General features: G+C 37.6%; 1 protein-coding gene across 1 annotated transcript in view; it reads right to left on the bottom strand.

The window, feature by feature from the left end:
• Positions 1–3,572: 3,572 nt before the first annotated feature.
• The window catches only part of ATM (ATM serine/threonine kinase), a 55,521-nt gene continuing 44,491 nt past the window's right edge, over positions 3,573–14,602 (bottom strand). Inside the window, exons 51-62 of the mRNA XM_054271888.1 lie at positions 14,355–14,513; positions 13,069–13,207; positions 12,630–12,712; positions 11,257–11,397; positions 10,176–10,292; positions 8,849–8,998; positions 7,912–8,077; positions 6,620–6,706; positions 6,431–6,545; positions 4,801–4,864; positions 4,012–4,148; positions 3,573–3,879 (exon numbers count right to left, since the gene is read on the bottom strand). Coding sequence (XP_054127863.1) covers positions 3,699–3,879; positions 4,012–4,148; positions 4,801–4,864; positions 6,431–6,545; positions 6,620–6,706; positions 7,912–8,077; positions 8,849–8,998; positions 10,176–10,292; positions 11,257–11,397; positions 12,630–12,712; positions 13,069–13,207; positions 14,355–14,513 — 1,539 coding nt within the window. The 3' untranslated portion in view covers positions 3,573–3,698. The remainder of the gene's footprint in view (positions 3,880–4,011; positions 4,149–4,800; positions 4,865–6,430; positions 6,546–6,619; positions 6,707–7,911; positions 8,078–8,848; positions 8,999–10,175; positions 10,293–11,256; positions 11,398–12,629; positions 12,713–13,068; positions 13,208–14,354; positions 14,514–14,602) is intronic.

Here is a 14,602-nt window from a genome sequence, read left to right as displayed (position 1 = left end):
GCTATCTTAAGGAAATTTAATTTCATTATATCTCCATTTCTGCAGCACAATAGAACTGTCTCTAGCTTTGATTTTTTTTTTTTTTTTGGTGTTTTCAGTTAGTTTTATAAGGATTTGTAGCAGGTATGCATATAGAGGAATTTTAAAGATGTAAATTATATATTTACTCGCATTTCCACTCTTGTTTAGACTTCCAGTTTATTAAGTCACAATATGATCCATATCCACAGTGTAACTTCAGTGGAACAGAGGCTTTGACTCCCTTTCAAGAAAGAAAAACAGAATTCATATCAGGACCAGATATAACACCAGTAAGTTCACTTTTTCACTGAGAAAGACCTTTTTCCAATGGATACTAATACTAAGTGTTATTTTTTTTAGTATTTGTTTATATCTTCTCTACTCCATTGTGATGTGGAGTTCTAATTTCACCAGAAAAGCTGACTGAACGAGCACTGCCTGACTGAAAAACCAAATGTCAGTTTGTCAGCTGCTTTTATAATGGACTCTGCTGTTTATAAACACCAATGTCAATATCCTGCTCAAAATGCATTTGTAATAATTTAGTTTTTCAGAATGCATTACTTCAGTGCACAAGGCTTCTGCACAGTAGATGCTGAATTAATGCTCATACTTTATACTAAAAGCTGAAAAAGTTGTTACAAACCGATCCTTTATTTTTAGCTTTTATTACCAGGATTTTTTAATCTTTAGCCTGTTTCAGTAACATTTACTTAAATACATTTTGCCTGTAAAATAATCCCCTCTGGACTGTGATTGTTCTCTCTCCCTGTCCCAGGCTGTTTGCTTTACTTCTGGCAGTTCACAACACAGAAGTTCCTCAGGACAGGTTGCTGTGAGGGGATGTCACAGTCAGTATTGCTTTCAGGGAAGATGAAGCCAAACCCCTGGACTTGTCTGCAGCATCAGCCCTAAGCCCTAAAGAACCCTGGAATTCACCTTGGATTTTGCTTAACTGAAGTCTTAATTGCTTTAATAACAAAGGGGTGAGGGAGCACAAGGGCCATGGCTCAAGCAAGCTGGACCCCCAATATCCCACACTGCTCAGTCATCCCCCACTTTATGGGCTCAGCTTCAGGCAGCACCACTTGGCTTCTTCTCAGCTTTGGTTTGTCAGAGAGCTCCTTTCAGAAGTGGTGCAAAAGGGAATAGCAGTGCCTGGGGTTTGGCTCAACAGTGTTTGTATACACTGGGCTGTGAGGGCAGAGTCTGGTAGGAAAAGGAACTGCAAACCAATGTGAAGACAGAGATACTAAGCAAAATTGGTTAGACATTGCTTCCTTTTTTATGTCTGATTAGAGTAACTGACTTAACTTTTGGTTTTTGAGTAAGGTGATGTTACTTTCCAATTAAAGGCTTATATAATGTGTGAGCTATTTCAGGTATCTTGGCAAACTTTGTGGAATGAAAATCTTAACCAAGGAGTACTGGTCTAGTCCTGACGTGCCAGCTGTCTGAACACAGGTCAGGGCACTCCAAGAGTCTCTCCTCCATGAAAACATTTGTTTTGGGAGCTGCCCATGAGAGGTACTCATTTAGGCAAAACATCTTGATTATTGATAAGTGATATCCAGAACGTCCATGCCATGCTTAAGGGCTTGGAAGCAGGGCTGGAGACTTGAAGAAAAAGTGCAAGTCCCTGTCTAACAATGACTGATTGTGTTGATAAAATGTATGAAGTTAAATTCCCTTAAAAGGACAGTGGGTTGGGAAGGCATGCTGAAGAATGTGCACACAACCTTTCAGCTCTTGTACAACTATGTAATTTCAGGTTTTCCTTTGGCTTGATGGGCCGAAATCCAACAGTAGTGTCCAAGCAAAGGTGAGCTCAGGGCTACAATGACTGGAAGGTGTCTTGACATTCCAGGTGAGTCATGAGAAGTACAACTGCCTTATTAGTTGATTATTTTATACAGTCTCAACTCTGTATGGAGCACTTTTTGGACAGAATTTCCAAAGCCACTATTTTCTCTGCAGTGCTTGAGAAACACCTACAACTAAGCATTTGGTCTTCTAGAAATCAGAATCTATCTCTATGGGAAATCTCAAGACTCCCTACCACAGACAGAGGTAGTCTGGGGAATGTGTATGTGGAGGCAAAGCTGGGTTTGTATGGAAGAGTTAACAACTGATGAGAATCTAAAAGATCTGTATCAAGATGGAAAAAAAATCACATAAAAGCAGGATCTGCTCTCCCTTTACTGAGGATATAATGTACAAAAATACTACATTGGTTATAAGAGACAGTAACAATTTTTGGGTGCAGATAGATATGGAATACACTAACATTATAGATCACCTCAGGACAGTCTCTGGTGAAGAAAAATACTTCAAGGACTTTTTGTTCAGTCCTTTCCTACCTGCCATTGCTTGATAAGACATGTCTCCCTTTCCTAAGTGTCCTTTAAATTTCACACAAAGAGCATGGGCTCTGTCAGTTACTTTAATTTTCAGAGAACAAACAGATCATTGGACAGTATTTCCTCCCCACAAAAAAAAGCCAGGATGCACTTTTGGTTACAAGGATCAACAAAAATTTATGTCAGCTGCATGAAAACACACTACAAAAGACTCATTTTGCCATATAGACAGTATCTTATAGCATAAAAGTTGTGGGAACACTGTACAAATAAAACCACATTAAATGCTGATTGGAACAGGAGTTCTTCATTTATACTGCTGTAAAAACAATACTGTATGAAATGTAAACTAAGATAATGTAAGGGTACACCAACCTTTATTCCTATTTTGAAATATAAAGATGCTTTGGGAAGCATCTTATTAACTATGCAAGTTAGACCATTATTTGAATGGATTCTCTAATTATCCATATTCACTGACTACCTGATTTTTTACTTTTAAAAAGGAGCAATGTCTCCTGTAAAACCACATACACTCAGAATGAGATTTTTGTGCTCAGAATACAACTTCAGTGTTTCTGAGAGGTGTTTACTGCAAAAACAGTGACTGGTTTTTTTACAGGCATTTCCAATATGCTAAGTTTCACTGTATGGTCAATATGTCTTGTCAAGGAAGTCAGAGCAACAAAAACTAAATATTTTTTTATTGTTTTGTACTATTAGAGTAATATAAAGTACCAGCATAAATTTAATTTGCAACAGAAAAAAAAGCAGCATATTTTATTTGACCTATAGTTGTCATTTATATACACAAGCTTTAGCTTAAAAAACCCCAACCCCAAAACCCCTTGATTCATTACACATGAGGTTCTCTGTTTTTTTTTTTTCTTTCACTATGAAACTAAAGTATAACCCCCTTTTGGAAATGTAGTTTAGGTGGTTATATCATGAATCCTGGATTTTGGATCATCCATTTTACACAGCCACTACCAGATATAGGAGTCCTGCATTTTAGCACATAAAACATGAGATTCATCACTGTTGTGTAAGAACACAACACATCCAGTCTGCCCAAGCAAATCCTTGTGGGTCACAAGGAACATCAAAGCAGTGCTTAGTGGTTTAGACTGTAGGATGAAGCTAAGCAGAATAAAAAATGTTTCTCAGTAACAGATGCTGCCATCCACCAAATGCTAATATGGATAAGGCATTGTGGTTGCTCTTGATATAAATTTTGTGAAATACCAGTTTGAAATGTTAGAACACTTGGTGCAAAGAAAAATAGGTTTCTTCTAAAAGCATCGGGATCCTTCCAAGTCACACCCAGGGTTTCCATCCAGGAAAGAGACGGCTCAGATTTTTAGGGTCCATGGCCTGTTGGATGAGGAGGTTCACCTGCCCTCCCACACTGAGCACTGTTCCCTCCTCAACACCTTTCAGCTTCTCCTGGAGTCTCATCAGAACACGCTCAGCCACCTTGTTAAAACTCTGGTCATCACTGCTGGCAGAATAAAAAAAGAGAAAGAGGTGCTCTAGGTATGGATCCTGAACAACATGAACAACATCCAGTGAGAAAACCATAAAGCAAGGCAACAGTGCAACAAGAGGAGGGTAAGAAAAAATCTTGCACCTGGCTTTTCTTTTAGGTTCTTGTGGATCAGTACCAAGTGTAGAGCTCATGTCAGCCTCATCCTCCGGCCTCTGCTGCAAATACAAAGCTTTCAAGGGGTTCATGGTCCAGTCGAAAAGAGGATCATAGAGCAGCACCTACACAGTAAATAAACCTCTTTTTAATTTCAACTGTTAATTACAGCTAGTTCAGTGCCCTAGCACTACTGGAAACACACTAACCACAATATTAGGAGGCTTAGTGTTTTGGTTTGGTTTTATTTTTTTTTTAATCAATAGAATTGGGCTAAATTGGTTAGTAAATTACCCAACCAAACTGCCTCTGGGCATTTGCAGGTTTTTGTGTGGTTCATGCTTCATAAAGTTTTGCCATCAGTCCCACCTCAGCAGTGAATTTTTTAATACACTGCTAGGCACTAAAGAGAATGATTAGCTTTTAATACACAGTATAACCTGCTTTCAAAAATCAGCTTCATTCTCTTCTTTGTAACTTATGCAAAGAGGATTTAATTGAGTCAGTATTACTCCTGTTGGGAATGTTGCACTATGGCTAGAAGCATGTAGGTGTTCAAGAGGGAGAACTGCCTGAAGGAAACAGTTTCCATAGAAAATGCAAACTGGTTACAACTTTATCAAAGATTACATGAATTAACAAATCTGACCAACACCACCATGTTCTAATTCAGTACAAAACACTCTAAATGAGTATTTGGGGCAGTGATGCATACAAAGACAAGAAACTGAAGACATTCTGGCAGGTTACTAGCCAAAGGCAAGAAAAAATGCTTACCTCTACAATAGTCAACAAGGCTTCTTGAGAATTTCTCATAACAGCCATTGTTTTCTCACAGCATCTAGAAAATATTTTACAGTATTTTAGGTTATTTTGGTAAGATGAAATGGTATTTTTGTAATTTGAATAATGGATATTTGTGCTCTACTTAAAGTGTAATTTCTAACATAGGAGTTAACCTCTCTGATATTTTCACCTGGGGAAAAAAAGAAGAGAAATTTAGACATGTAAAACCAAGAGAAGACTGTGTAGTTCACTGATTGTTATTTCTCTGTGGAAAGGGATGACCTGTTTCACTGTCTGGAATATTTTGATATACAGGATTAACCACTGAGTTAACACTGCCTATTAGGGTGTGCCACAGTGGCAGCATTGCTTGGGTGGATGAAAACACGTGCTGGGCTGCTCTGGAATTGGAGAATCTTGGTAGGGCTGTTTTCCATGAAATGAGTAGATCCAGTAGCCAGACTCTAAGCAATTTCTGCAATCTTCCCAATGAGTTTTGGTACAGAAGTGGTGACCTGCATTTGCTCCCAAGCAAACTAAGCTCCTGGAAGGAATGCCAAACTATCCTATGGGACAGGGACTACTGTCCCTGGAAAGAGGGTTTGGGATCTGTCTACCTCAGGATGAGAACACACACACCAAAGTTCACTGAACACATTCACAGCCAAGGGCCTGTTTACCACTGACACCTGAACTGTTAAGTACAAATCAGGCTGGCTGAGGCAGAAACAGCATCTGCACCAGTGCCTTTGATACTCATTTACTTCAGCTGGAGCCCAACAAGTCAAATTTTTCTGTATCATGGTTTCAGAAGTAATAGCAAACTGTTTGACAGCATCATCTTTACACTAGAACTGGCAGTGACTGCTCCTTCATGGGACAAAGGTGTACTAGGAACTACTTATTAGCTTTAATTGCTGCCTTGGAAAGACAACACCTACACTATGTGATTTTTTAAAGACATGAAATTTGGGGATTGCAACCATTACTTCACAAACATCATCCAAGTCTGGAATGAGAAATGTCCTGCTATTTAGGAATCCCTTGGGTCATTCACAGCAGGGAGGATGGAGGTTGACTGAAACTCAACTCATTTAGGATTCTTCTGTTTTGCAGTCCAGATCTATTATGGGATTTAGATTTTGCACTTACAAAGTAATATAAAATATATGATCCAAAAGGGAAAAAAATACTCCAAATTAAACACATAAAACTAAACAGAAATTAGAGTCAAAACAAATGTTTTTGGTTCAAAGACATTTAACAGCTCCAAATATATAGTATAGCTGTGAAAGAAATACATAGTTCTGAAGGAAAAAAAATCATTCTGAATCAACATTTAGCTGTGGAGACTTTGGAAACTGAGCCCTCCCTGAATTCCACAAGAGGGTGACATTAACCCACTGGCAAGTGAACAGGATGAAACACTGAGCAACAAAAATGAGCTTGCAGCTGGTTATATAAATACAAGCATAGGAGTTAAAGGTCAGTATTTAGGTTTGGGTGTTAGCAGCAGAAATCTGAGTCCCTTCTCAAGCATCAGAACTATTTAACATGAGGCAATCAAAAGCTGGAAGTACTCTGCTGCCTCCTCACCCCCGTGCAGTTCAGGAGCACTCACCTCCTGAAGACCCCTTCCACGCCGGTGATGCCCATTCCATCCACAATGTCCCTGGTTAGCCTAAATGGAACAGTCTCTGGTGTGGGAAGGATTTTGCCTTGCTCAAAAGCAACCCCTAAATGAAAGGAATATAAAAGTTTTTTCAAAAAAAGTTAAGAAAAATTAAGGTTCTCTTGCTGTCCTACTTACCCAGATCTATATGCACCAGTTCTGCAGTTTGTTCATCTATCAAGATATTCTGAACGTGTCTGTCTCCAAGTCCAAGAATGTAGCCAACTGAAACAAAAATGTAAGTGCTGAAACCATGTCATAAAAACCACAGAAAGCTTAAGAAAGATTACTGTGAGAATATTTCATCCCCCATATATAGTGTTGACTAGGGAAAGAGCAAATACCATTCCACAAATCCAAAAAGAAAATGCTGACTGAATGAAATTGCAAGAAGTTTATTCTCATACAAATGTGCATTGTTTTATCTGCTCCACAGATTTCTTCCCCATTTCTACTTGTAGATCAAAGATTATCAAATAATATTACATCTTTCAAAAAATTTTAAAATTAAAAGCAAGTGCACAATAAAATCAGGTTTTTTGTATTATTACTAACATTAGCAAACCCCTCCAACAAAACAACTGATGTCCAAGTCAGTTTTAAAAATCTCCAGTGATCCAAATTATAGGAAAGACCTTTCATGTAAGCCTATTTCAGTGCTTTACTATCCCTAAATGTAGAAAAACTCCAAACTACATCTCCCTTACTGCAACTTACACCTTTTACTGTTTTTATTAGCTGATGGACATGGACAGCAGTAGTATTTCCTACAAAAACCTTTCCTCTGAATTGTATTAAACTGCGGATTTACCTTTTTTTTCAGTAAAAAGGGCGTGCACAAACATGTTACTGTCTAGAATGGGACCTACTGCAATTTCTGAAATCTACTAACAAATGTCTTCCAGAGACTCTGTACAGAACTGAGTCATCCAGAAAAGAATCCACAGTACTTACATTTAAGTACTTCTTCTTCTTTATTATGACAGGCAAAACAAAGGCTTAATAACCAAGCTTAAATAACCATTTCAGTCATAAATGGATAATAATGCCAGTACAAAGACAGTAAAAGATTGAGCTTTTCAATTCAGCTAAAGCATCAGAGGCTACACATGAAATGAATAAATTTTAAACCAAAACAACAGAAATAAAATCAGGTTAAAAAACCCAAAGTACCAGAATCTAAGAAACCAAACCACTATATAAACAAAGAGGAGCAGAATTTCATTCTTCCCTCTGCAGCAAAAAGTGGGGATGTGGAGGAACAAATCAGAAATCTTAATTACAAAATAATGCTGATGTTCTTGCTGGCCTTTTTTGCCCCCTACTATGCCTTTTTTGACATGCCACAAAAGCAGGACAGCCACTATGTCTGAAATGGTAGAAACTCTTAGGCTGTGTAACCTAAAAAGGCACTGTAGTTAATGCAATACCTATAGAAGATGTAGCCACACTGCGAGTGTATGCCAGTCGCTTTTCAAACCACACAGCTGGGTCCAGGAATTTCTCCATGCAGAAATACCGGAACACAGGCTGAAAATTCTCACAGACTTCCATGAAGATTCTGTATTTCTCTTCAGAATGTTTCTTTTGGGCATCCTTTAAACACATAAGAAACGTTTTAGCCATGACCAACGCCTTCAGAAGGAAATAAACTCTTCCTTCCTTTCTACCCACCTCCCCTCCATCAAATGCTGTTATCACTTCTTTCCCTTTCTGAGCTAAGAATGATTGTCTTTTTTGCAGCAATTATTAATGTCCCTAACTATCTGTCTTACTAAACAATTCTATTTTTATACACAACTCAGAGGCTAAAAAACATGGGGAAAAACCACTCCTATTTCCTTGATGCAGCAGATGCATGTATTTTATAGGCATGTGGAGGTAAATGGATCTTGTTGGGAGACACTTCCTTTCTTTGCACTCTGTTCTGGCACCTCTGCTTATCTGATGGCCTCATGTCAACTGTGAGAAAGTCATCCTCACTCATTCCCATGCAAATGCTCCACCAAGCATTAAAATACACTTTTATCCTGTTACTACGATAGCAATTTGAAAGGAAATAGATTCTTGCACAATCATGGGTATATAAAGTAACAGCTATACTTGACTGCAATTTTGTAAACTTATGGTGAGGAAACATCATCAACTTATGATCATAAACTTAAAATCATAAACTTATGATCTGTGGAACTGAACTAAAAGTTTAAATATCTATCCATTCCATGCCACTGGTCATAGTCATTATTAGATATACCAAAGGTATAGCACGTAGTTCTCTGTAAATTCCACCCCCCTCCCCCCAGTGAATATTATGAATCAGCTTTTTTTTTTTTATTTGTTTTGTTTTTTCACGTTATTTGGACTCACCAGAATTATTTTATGACATTGATAACTGGAGTAATCCTTTGGCCTGTATCTCTTGTGAGCTCCTTCTTCAGCGTTCACAAGGAACTCTCCAATGGGAGTAGTTCCTGAGCACCACTCCAGAACTCCACTTCTCTGGGAAAGGGGAACCACCTGGAAAAGCAAAACCACAGAGGGGAGATTATACATGGGGGACGGCTATACACACTCAACTGTGAATTTACACTCTGCAGAGCATGGGTGCACATTTCTGTTTGTTTAAAAAGACAAAGAAGGACAAACCATGCAGCTGACACCTCAATATATCTTCTAAATACACACATATACACATATAAAAATCCACACAAATGTTTTCACCTAATAATTGCAATTTTTTCCTAGCCCAGTGAACCTTCCACTAGACATGTAATGATTACCTACTGCCTGTTTCCTTCAATTTTCTTTTCTTATGGAAGTCTCTACATCTCACAATTCTATTTTTCTCACCCATTCTGTTTTTCCCTGCTGTCGCTCATTTTTCACACACACAGAAACCTGAGTCTTACTTGAAAATTATTCCAAAAGTGACTTTAACTATACCTGAGAATTCTTAAAACCACATTAGCAATTCAGATAAGCACCTTTAGAGATTCCAAAGTGCACATTTCTCATTTGTCAAAGAGAAGAGGTTATACTTTGAGAGTACTTATTCAGAGGTCACCTTCACAGCTATTATTATAATGCCAAGTACATAAAAGGAGGAAGCAGAAGTTCCTGTTTAAATACACTTTCTGCATTCACAATAATAATTTATTGCAATTCTTATTCCCATTTCCTATTCCCAATTCTGATTCCAACATGATTTGGATCATATTCCCAATTCAAAAAAAAAAAAAACAAGTTCAAATTCTGCATGAAAGACCCTAGATGGGACTTCTGAATCTATTTGTAAGGAATGTTGCAAGACTAGAATTAATTGCTAATTAAGGAATATCACAAGGCAAATTAATGAGAATTCATAAACAAACTTGCATGTTCAAGTTTAATGACTAGCAACTTACAGTTTAATGACAGTGTATTACCTAATTTCTTTTCAATTAGAAGTTCATATAAAGAAATCTTTGAAGATTATTTAAATATATATTAGGCATCAATAAATTCACTTTAATGATTTGAAAAAAATTAAATTGTAATAAATATATTGCCTATTCCATGCCTGAAGGCACAGTGACTATTTTAATAGCCCATAAATAAAAATCCTTTTATATTGCATTTGGGTTAAAAAGAGGAGAAGAGGGAAATATGCTTTATTTCTCTACTGCCACAGAGAAGATTTCGTGTTCAGGGTTACCTTGTATCTTCGGATATTTAATTTCCTCTTTCTTGTTTCAGTGTTTTGCTGGAGCAATGTATTGCACATCTGGAAAACTTGTTGCATGACAGCATCTTGTCTCAGGTCATCACGTCCCTTCAGCATAAACAGAAAAAGCAGTTGAAAAACACTTCTCAGCATCCATTTCTTGCTCAGCAAGTAAAAAATTATTTTAAAAATTGCACAAAACACAAGTTACTTTTCCACAATAATCACTTGTAATGACATGTAATTAACAGTTGTTTTTTTGTCTGTATTTGGTTTTCTGTTAGTGCTCAACTGCTTAACCATTCAGAACTATCATTAACTTAAATCATCACCTTTTTATTTTTTTTTTTTGGCAGATGTTATTTGATTCAGGTTTCTATCAACCTAAATGTCTTATGGTTCTCTTCTTAAAAAACAGGTATTTGATTCACCACTATTTAGCAAGTCAGCACACAGGTGAAGCAGCATCAGTTGGCACTGCAGTTCTGATTGCTGGATGCAGATCTAGTGATTCATGCTTCTCTTTAAAGCTTTCAAAAGTAACCCATACTTAGCAGCAAAACAGAATTCTCCCAGCAACTGCCCAATGTTTATTTTCAGAGAATGAAATCAGCTGAGTCTAAGAAGAAATAAAGTTTTTTAGAGATCTTTACTTCTATGTGCATGCTTTTGATTGTCTCTGAATTGCAAATACTGTTCTTATGTGGAAGAAGAAAGGAGGTATTTAACACAGTATGTTGATATTTCTTATTTACAGAACACCTCAGGTCACCAGCTGAGACATGACCAGGCAAGTCTGGTAGTTGTCAGGTAAGCTACTAGATATAAATTACATGCACTGCTGAATTACAAACATATTTAATATAATTACTTATTATTTATATTATATTACTTAGTAATACTTCACAATTTCGTTTATTAAAGCATTCCTCAACTAAGGAAACTGACAGTGAAGTGTGAAAAGTCTGCTCATGGTACAAAAATGATGCATGAGAAAACTGACAGGAGAACTTAAAAAAAAATTTCCAGCATGCTAAGTCTCTGAGATATCATTATAGCTGACAGAACTCACCTTAACCAGCTGCCTCCTTTCTTTACCATCTGATCCTACACAATCTATTATTTTAGGCAGATTTATGCCTCCTGCTAAACGAAATTCTCGCTTGAATGAACTTATTGTCACCAAATTTTCATATTGTCCTGTGGGATCCACCTGAAATTAAAAATACAGTTAAAATCAATGTAAATATTACCTCCATTTCACTCAGACAAAGCAGTAATAAGTTCTTTGCAAACCTCATTAGCAGACTATATGCTAAATATTAACATGAGCACTCCATCACCTGCAAGGATAATACCACAAAGGCTATGAAAATATGCTGAGCAAAAGTTTTTTGTTTTTTTTTATTCCTCCTTGTTCACCTCATTGGTAGAGGGGACGTGGTACTGCAGACTTCCACTAAACAAGCTGTGACACAATGTCCCAAGAAACTGCTCTCATAGCTGGGGAGCATTAGGCTTAGACTAATCTAAGGACCAAATCTACAGTCCCAAACCTGCTGCAGGGTACAGGGTCTATACCTCAGCCACCCCCTGTACCCTCATGCCCCAGAGGAACACTGCCCCAGGAGGCCACATCACAGAGCTGCAGCCATTTCAGTCAGTCTGTACTGGAGGAGAAGAAAGGCAAAGAAAAGAATGATCCAGTTGCACAAAGGAGCAACACCTGGGGCCAACTGGAGCCCTACAAACAGATGATATTTAGCATGGGTGGCAACTTCTGGTTTCTGAAGTCAAATACCTTAAAGCAGTCCCTTGACTTATTCAGCTTTACAGACATAGCCTTAGGGATTTCAGCATGAGGAATTCTGGCCTTGCAACATTTCAACTTATATGCTGGTCAAAAAAGCAACTCTATGGCCCTGAAACTGCAGTTTCCCAGGTGGAGTGTGTGGTATCAAAAGGTGAGTTCCTGTGCATCCATCCAGCCAATGGGAATGGATCATTGCCCATTACTGAATGGTAAAAGCACAGGAAAGCAGAAGAGGCACAGCTATTAATTCTCACACCTTCTGTGACATTCAGCTGCATCCCTGAAACTCTGAGCTAGCACCTACAACACAGGAGATTCCCACTCCCAAATCCCCTGGGTAGGTTAGGGAGCTCACTATGGTATCACCTTTGGAAAATGAGAAACTACTCAGAGGTAACAGTGGCAAACTGTCTTTGTACAATAAACCACTATCCAGCACACACAATGCCTGGGATCATGGTCTTCTAAGGAAACCATCTCAGCCTGCACCTCCCACCTGACAAGGAAGTATCCCCATAGGTGGACCTGGAAAGAGCATGGGAATTGGATGAAAACATGACTGCCATTACAAAAGCTTGAAGATGGTTCTATGATGATGGGACTTTAGTGTGTATTTTTACAACTTCAGTCACCTTAATTTCCATGGTAGGAACAGCAACATCTTCCAAGTTCTTCAGTTTAATGATTGGCTGATCAGCTGGAATACTTATTCCTTCTGTAATTAAGAGGAATTAATATTTTTAAATTCAGAGCTATAAAATACACCTGAACTGACAAAACCCAGCTTACATTGCTTTTGGGACCCAAAACCTCACTGCATGCTTTTACTGATGAAGATGACCATAGGACAACTGTGGTGATTTTTGGAGATTTGTACTAAGGGTCTGAGCCCTACAGTGCAAGTAATTACTATGACTTTTAATCCAGACTACATTATATATCTATCAAAAACAGGACACAATGCTACTGCCTCTTTTAACTAAACATCAGTATTTAAAACACACTTTTTAATCGGGGAAAATAAAACCTATCTTCATTATTAAAACACAAACCAGTTTTCATAAGACTTACTTCTTTCAGATTTCCACTGAGTACAATCTAAATTTGCTAATGTGATGTAAGCATCACAAAGTGCTTCCATGTCTCTAACCATAGGAGCTCTTCTTTTCCTTACAATATTCATTATTGTCCTGGCAGCTTCCATTCTGTCCTAAAAAACCCAAGGAAAACAAACATCAGATCTTGTAAACTATATTTTTAATATTAAAGATGCATCATAACATGCAGTCAATTAAGTACAATTGAGATATGTCCTATGAAAACAGAGCAAACTGCAGCAATGGACAGCCCTTTGTGAGATGACCTGAAATAATTATAAGAAAAAATTCTGTGCTGTCTGATCTGAGATAATGAGTAATGTAAAATATTATTGGCAACGGAGAGGGAGCAAACCTGTCCAGGCAAAGTGCAAAAGACATGCAAAAGTTCTTCAGAAAAAGGACAGACAGGTTTTTAGATGTTCTTCCACCACCTGCCTGCTTCTGTTATTTCCTCCCAGCTGAAGAGAAAAATCTTGTATGCAAAAGACAGAAACCTGTCCATGCATTCCTTTTGCGCCTGGCTCTGAGAGACTTACTTTAGCATAATTCCAATCCTAAAGGGAGGAATCACAAAAAAAAACTAGAGATGTGAGAAAAAGGCCAAAAAAAGCCACATAAAAATGTGGTGAAAAAAATGCATCAGTGTGGGGGGTAAGAGGACAATGACAACCAATCATGTCAGGCCTATAATGATGGGGAAAAGAAGGGGCAACACTTTAGATGTGGGATGATTCCAAAGACAGGCTAAACAAAAATTAAGCAAAACCAACATTATCATGAAACCACAGGTCAGTGTTACCTATCAGCATGGCTTTTAACACGGACCAAAAGATGCACAAGGCAAACTGCTTAGATGGAACACGTTAGCACTCAAAGCAGAAAAAATATCCAATTCAGTATGTACTTTCAACAATAAAGCAACTCAAGTCTTTCTTGCATCTAAAATCCTTTTTACAGAATGACACACCAGGGATATCTATCACAAGAGTCTGCAATAATCTGGGCCATTTGTGGCACAAAACGTTAACCGTATTTTCCTCAACCCTGTAATGATTTCTTTCAATAATAATTACCTACTTATGCACAAAAGGGGTTTTTAAATTATTAAAAGTACTGTTTCCCTCCTACTGCTTCTTAACAAAAGTCTGCTAATGAGCTCTATACTAAAACACCCCTCTACATGTTTTGGGTTTTTTCAGTTTTTAACAAAATTAACGGATTGAATGTGATTATTAGAATAGAAGTTTTTGTAGTCACCACATCAAGCTGGGAGATCTCTTTTGGTGCATTTTTAATTAACTTATTTCTTCTTATTGCATCTGGTTTTGTGAGAAGTTCATCTTTGTTAGCATTAGCCAAAGCTAATATTATAAACAAAGTATGATGTGGATGATCCAGTGAAATTCGAGACAATAGCTGCCAACAAAAGAAAAAGATCCCATTATTGAAAACAGTACAGAAGAGAAAAAAAAGTACTTAATTAACATTATTATTTCTTTTGAACT

Source organism: Melozone crissalis, unplaced genomic scaffold (assembly GCF_028551555.1).
Source record: "Melozone crissalis strain CALT ecotype California unplaced genomic scaffold, PUWL_Pcris_2 ptg000013l_1, whole genome shotgun sequence".
Taxonomy (NCBI): Eukaryota; Metazoa; Chordata; class Aves; order Passeriformes; family Passerellidae; genus Melozone; species Melozone crissalis.
Note: the sequence above shows the minus strand (reverse complement) of the source record. Positions and strands in the feature narration are given on the sequence as shown.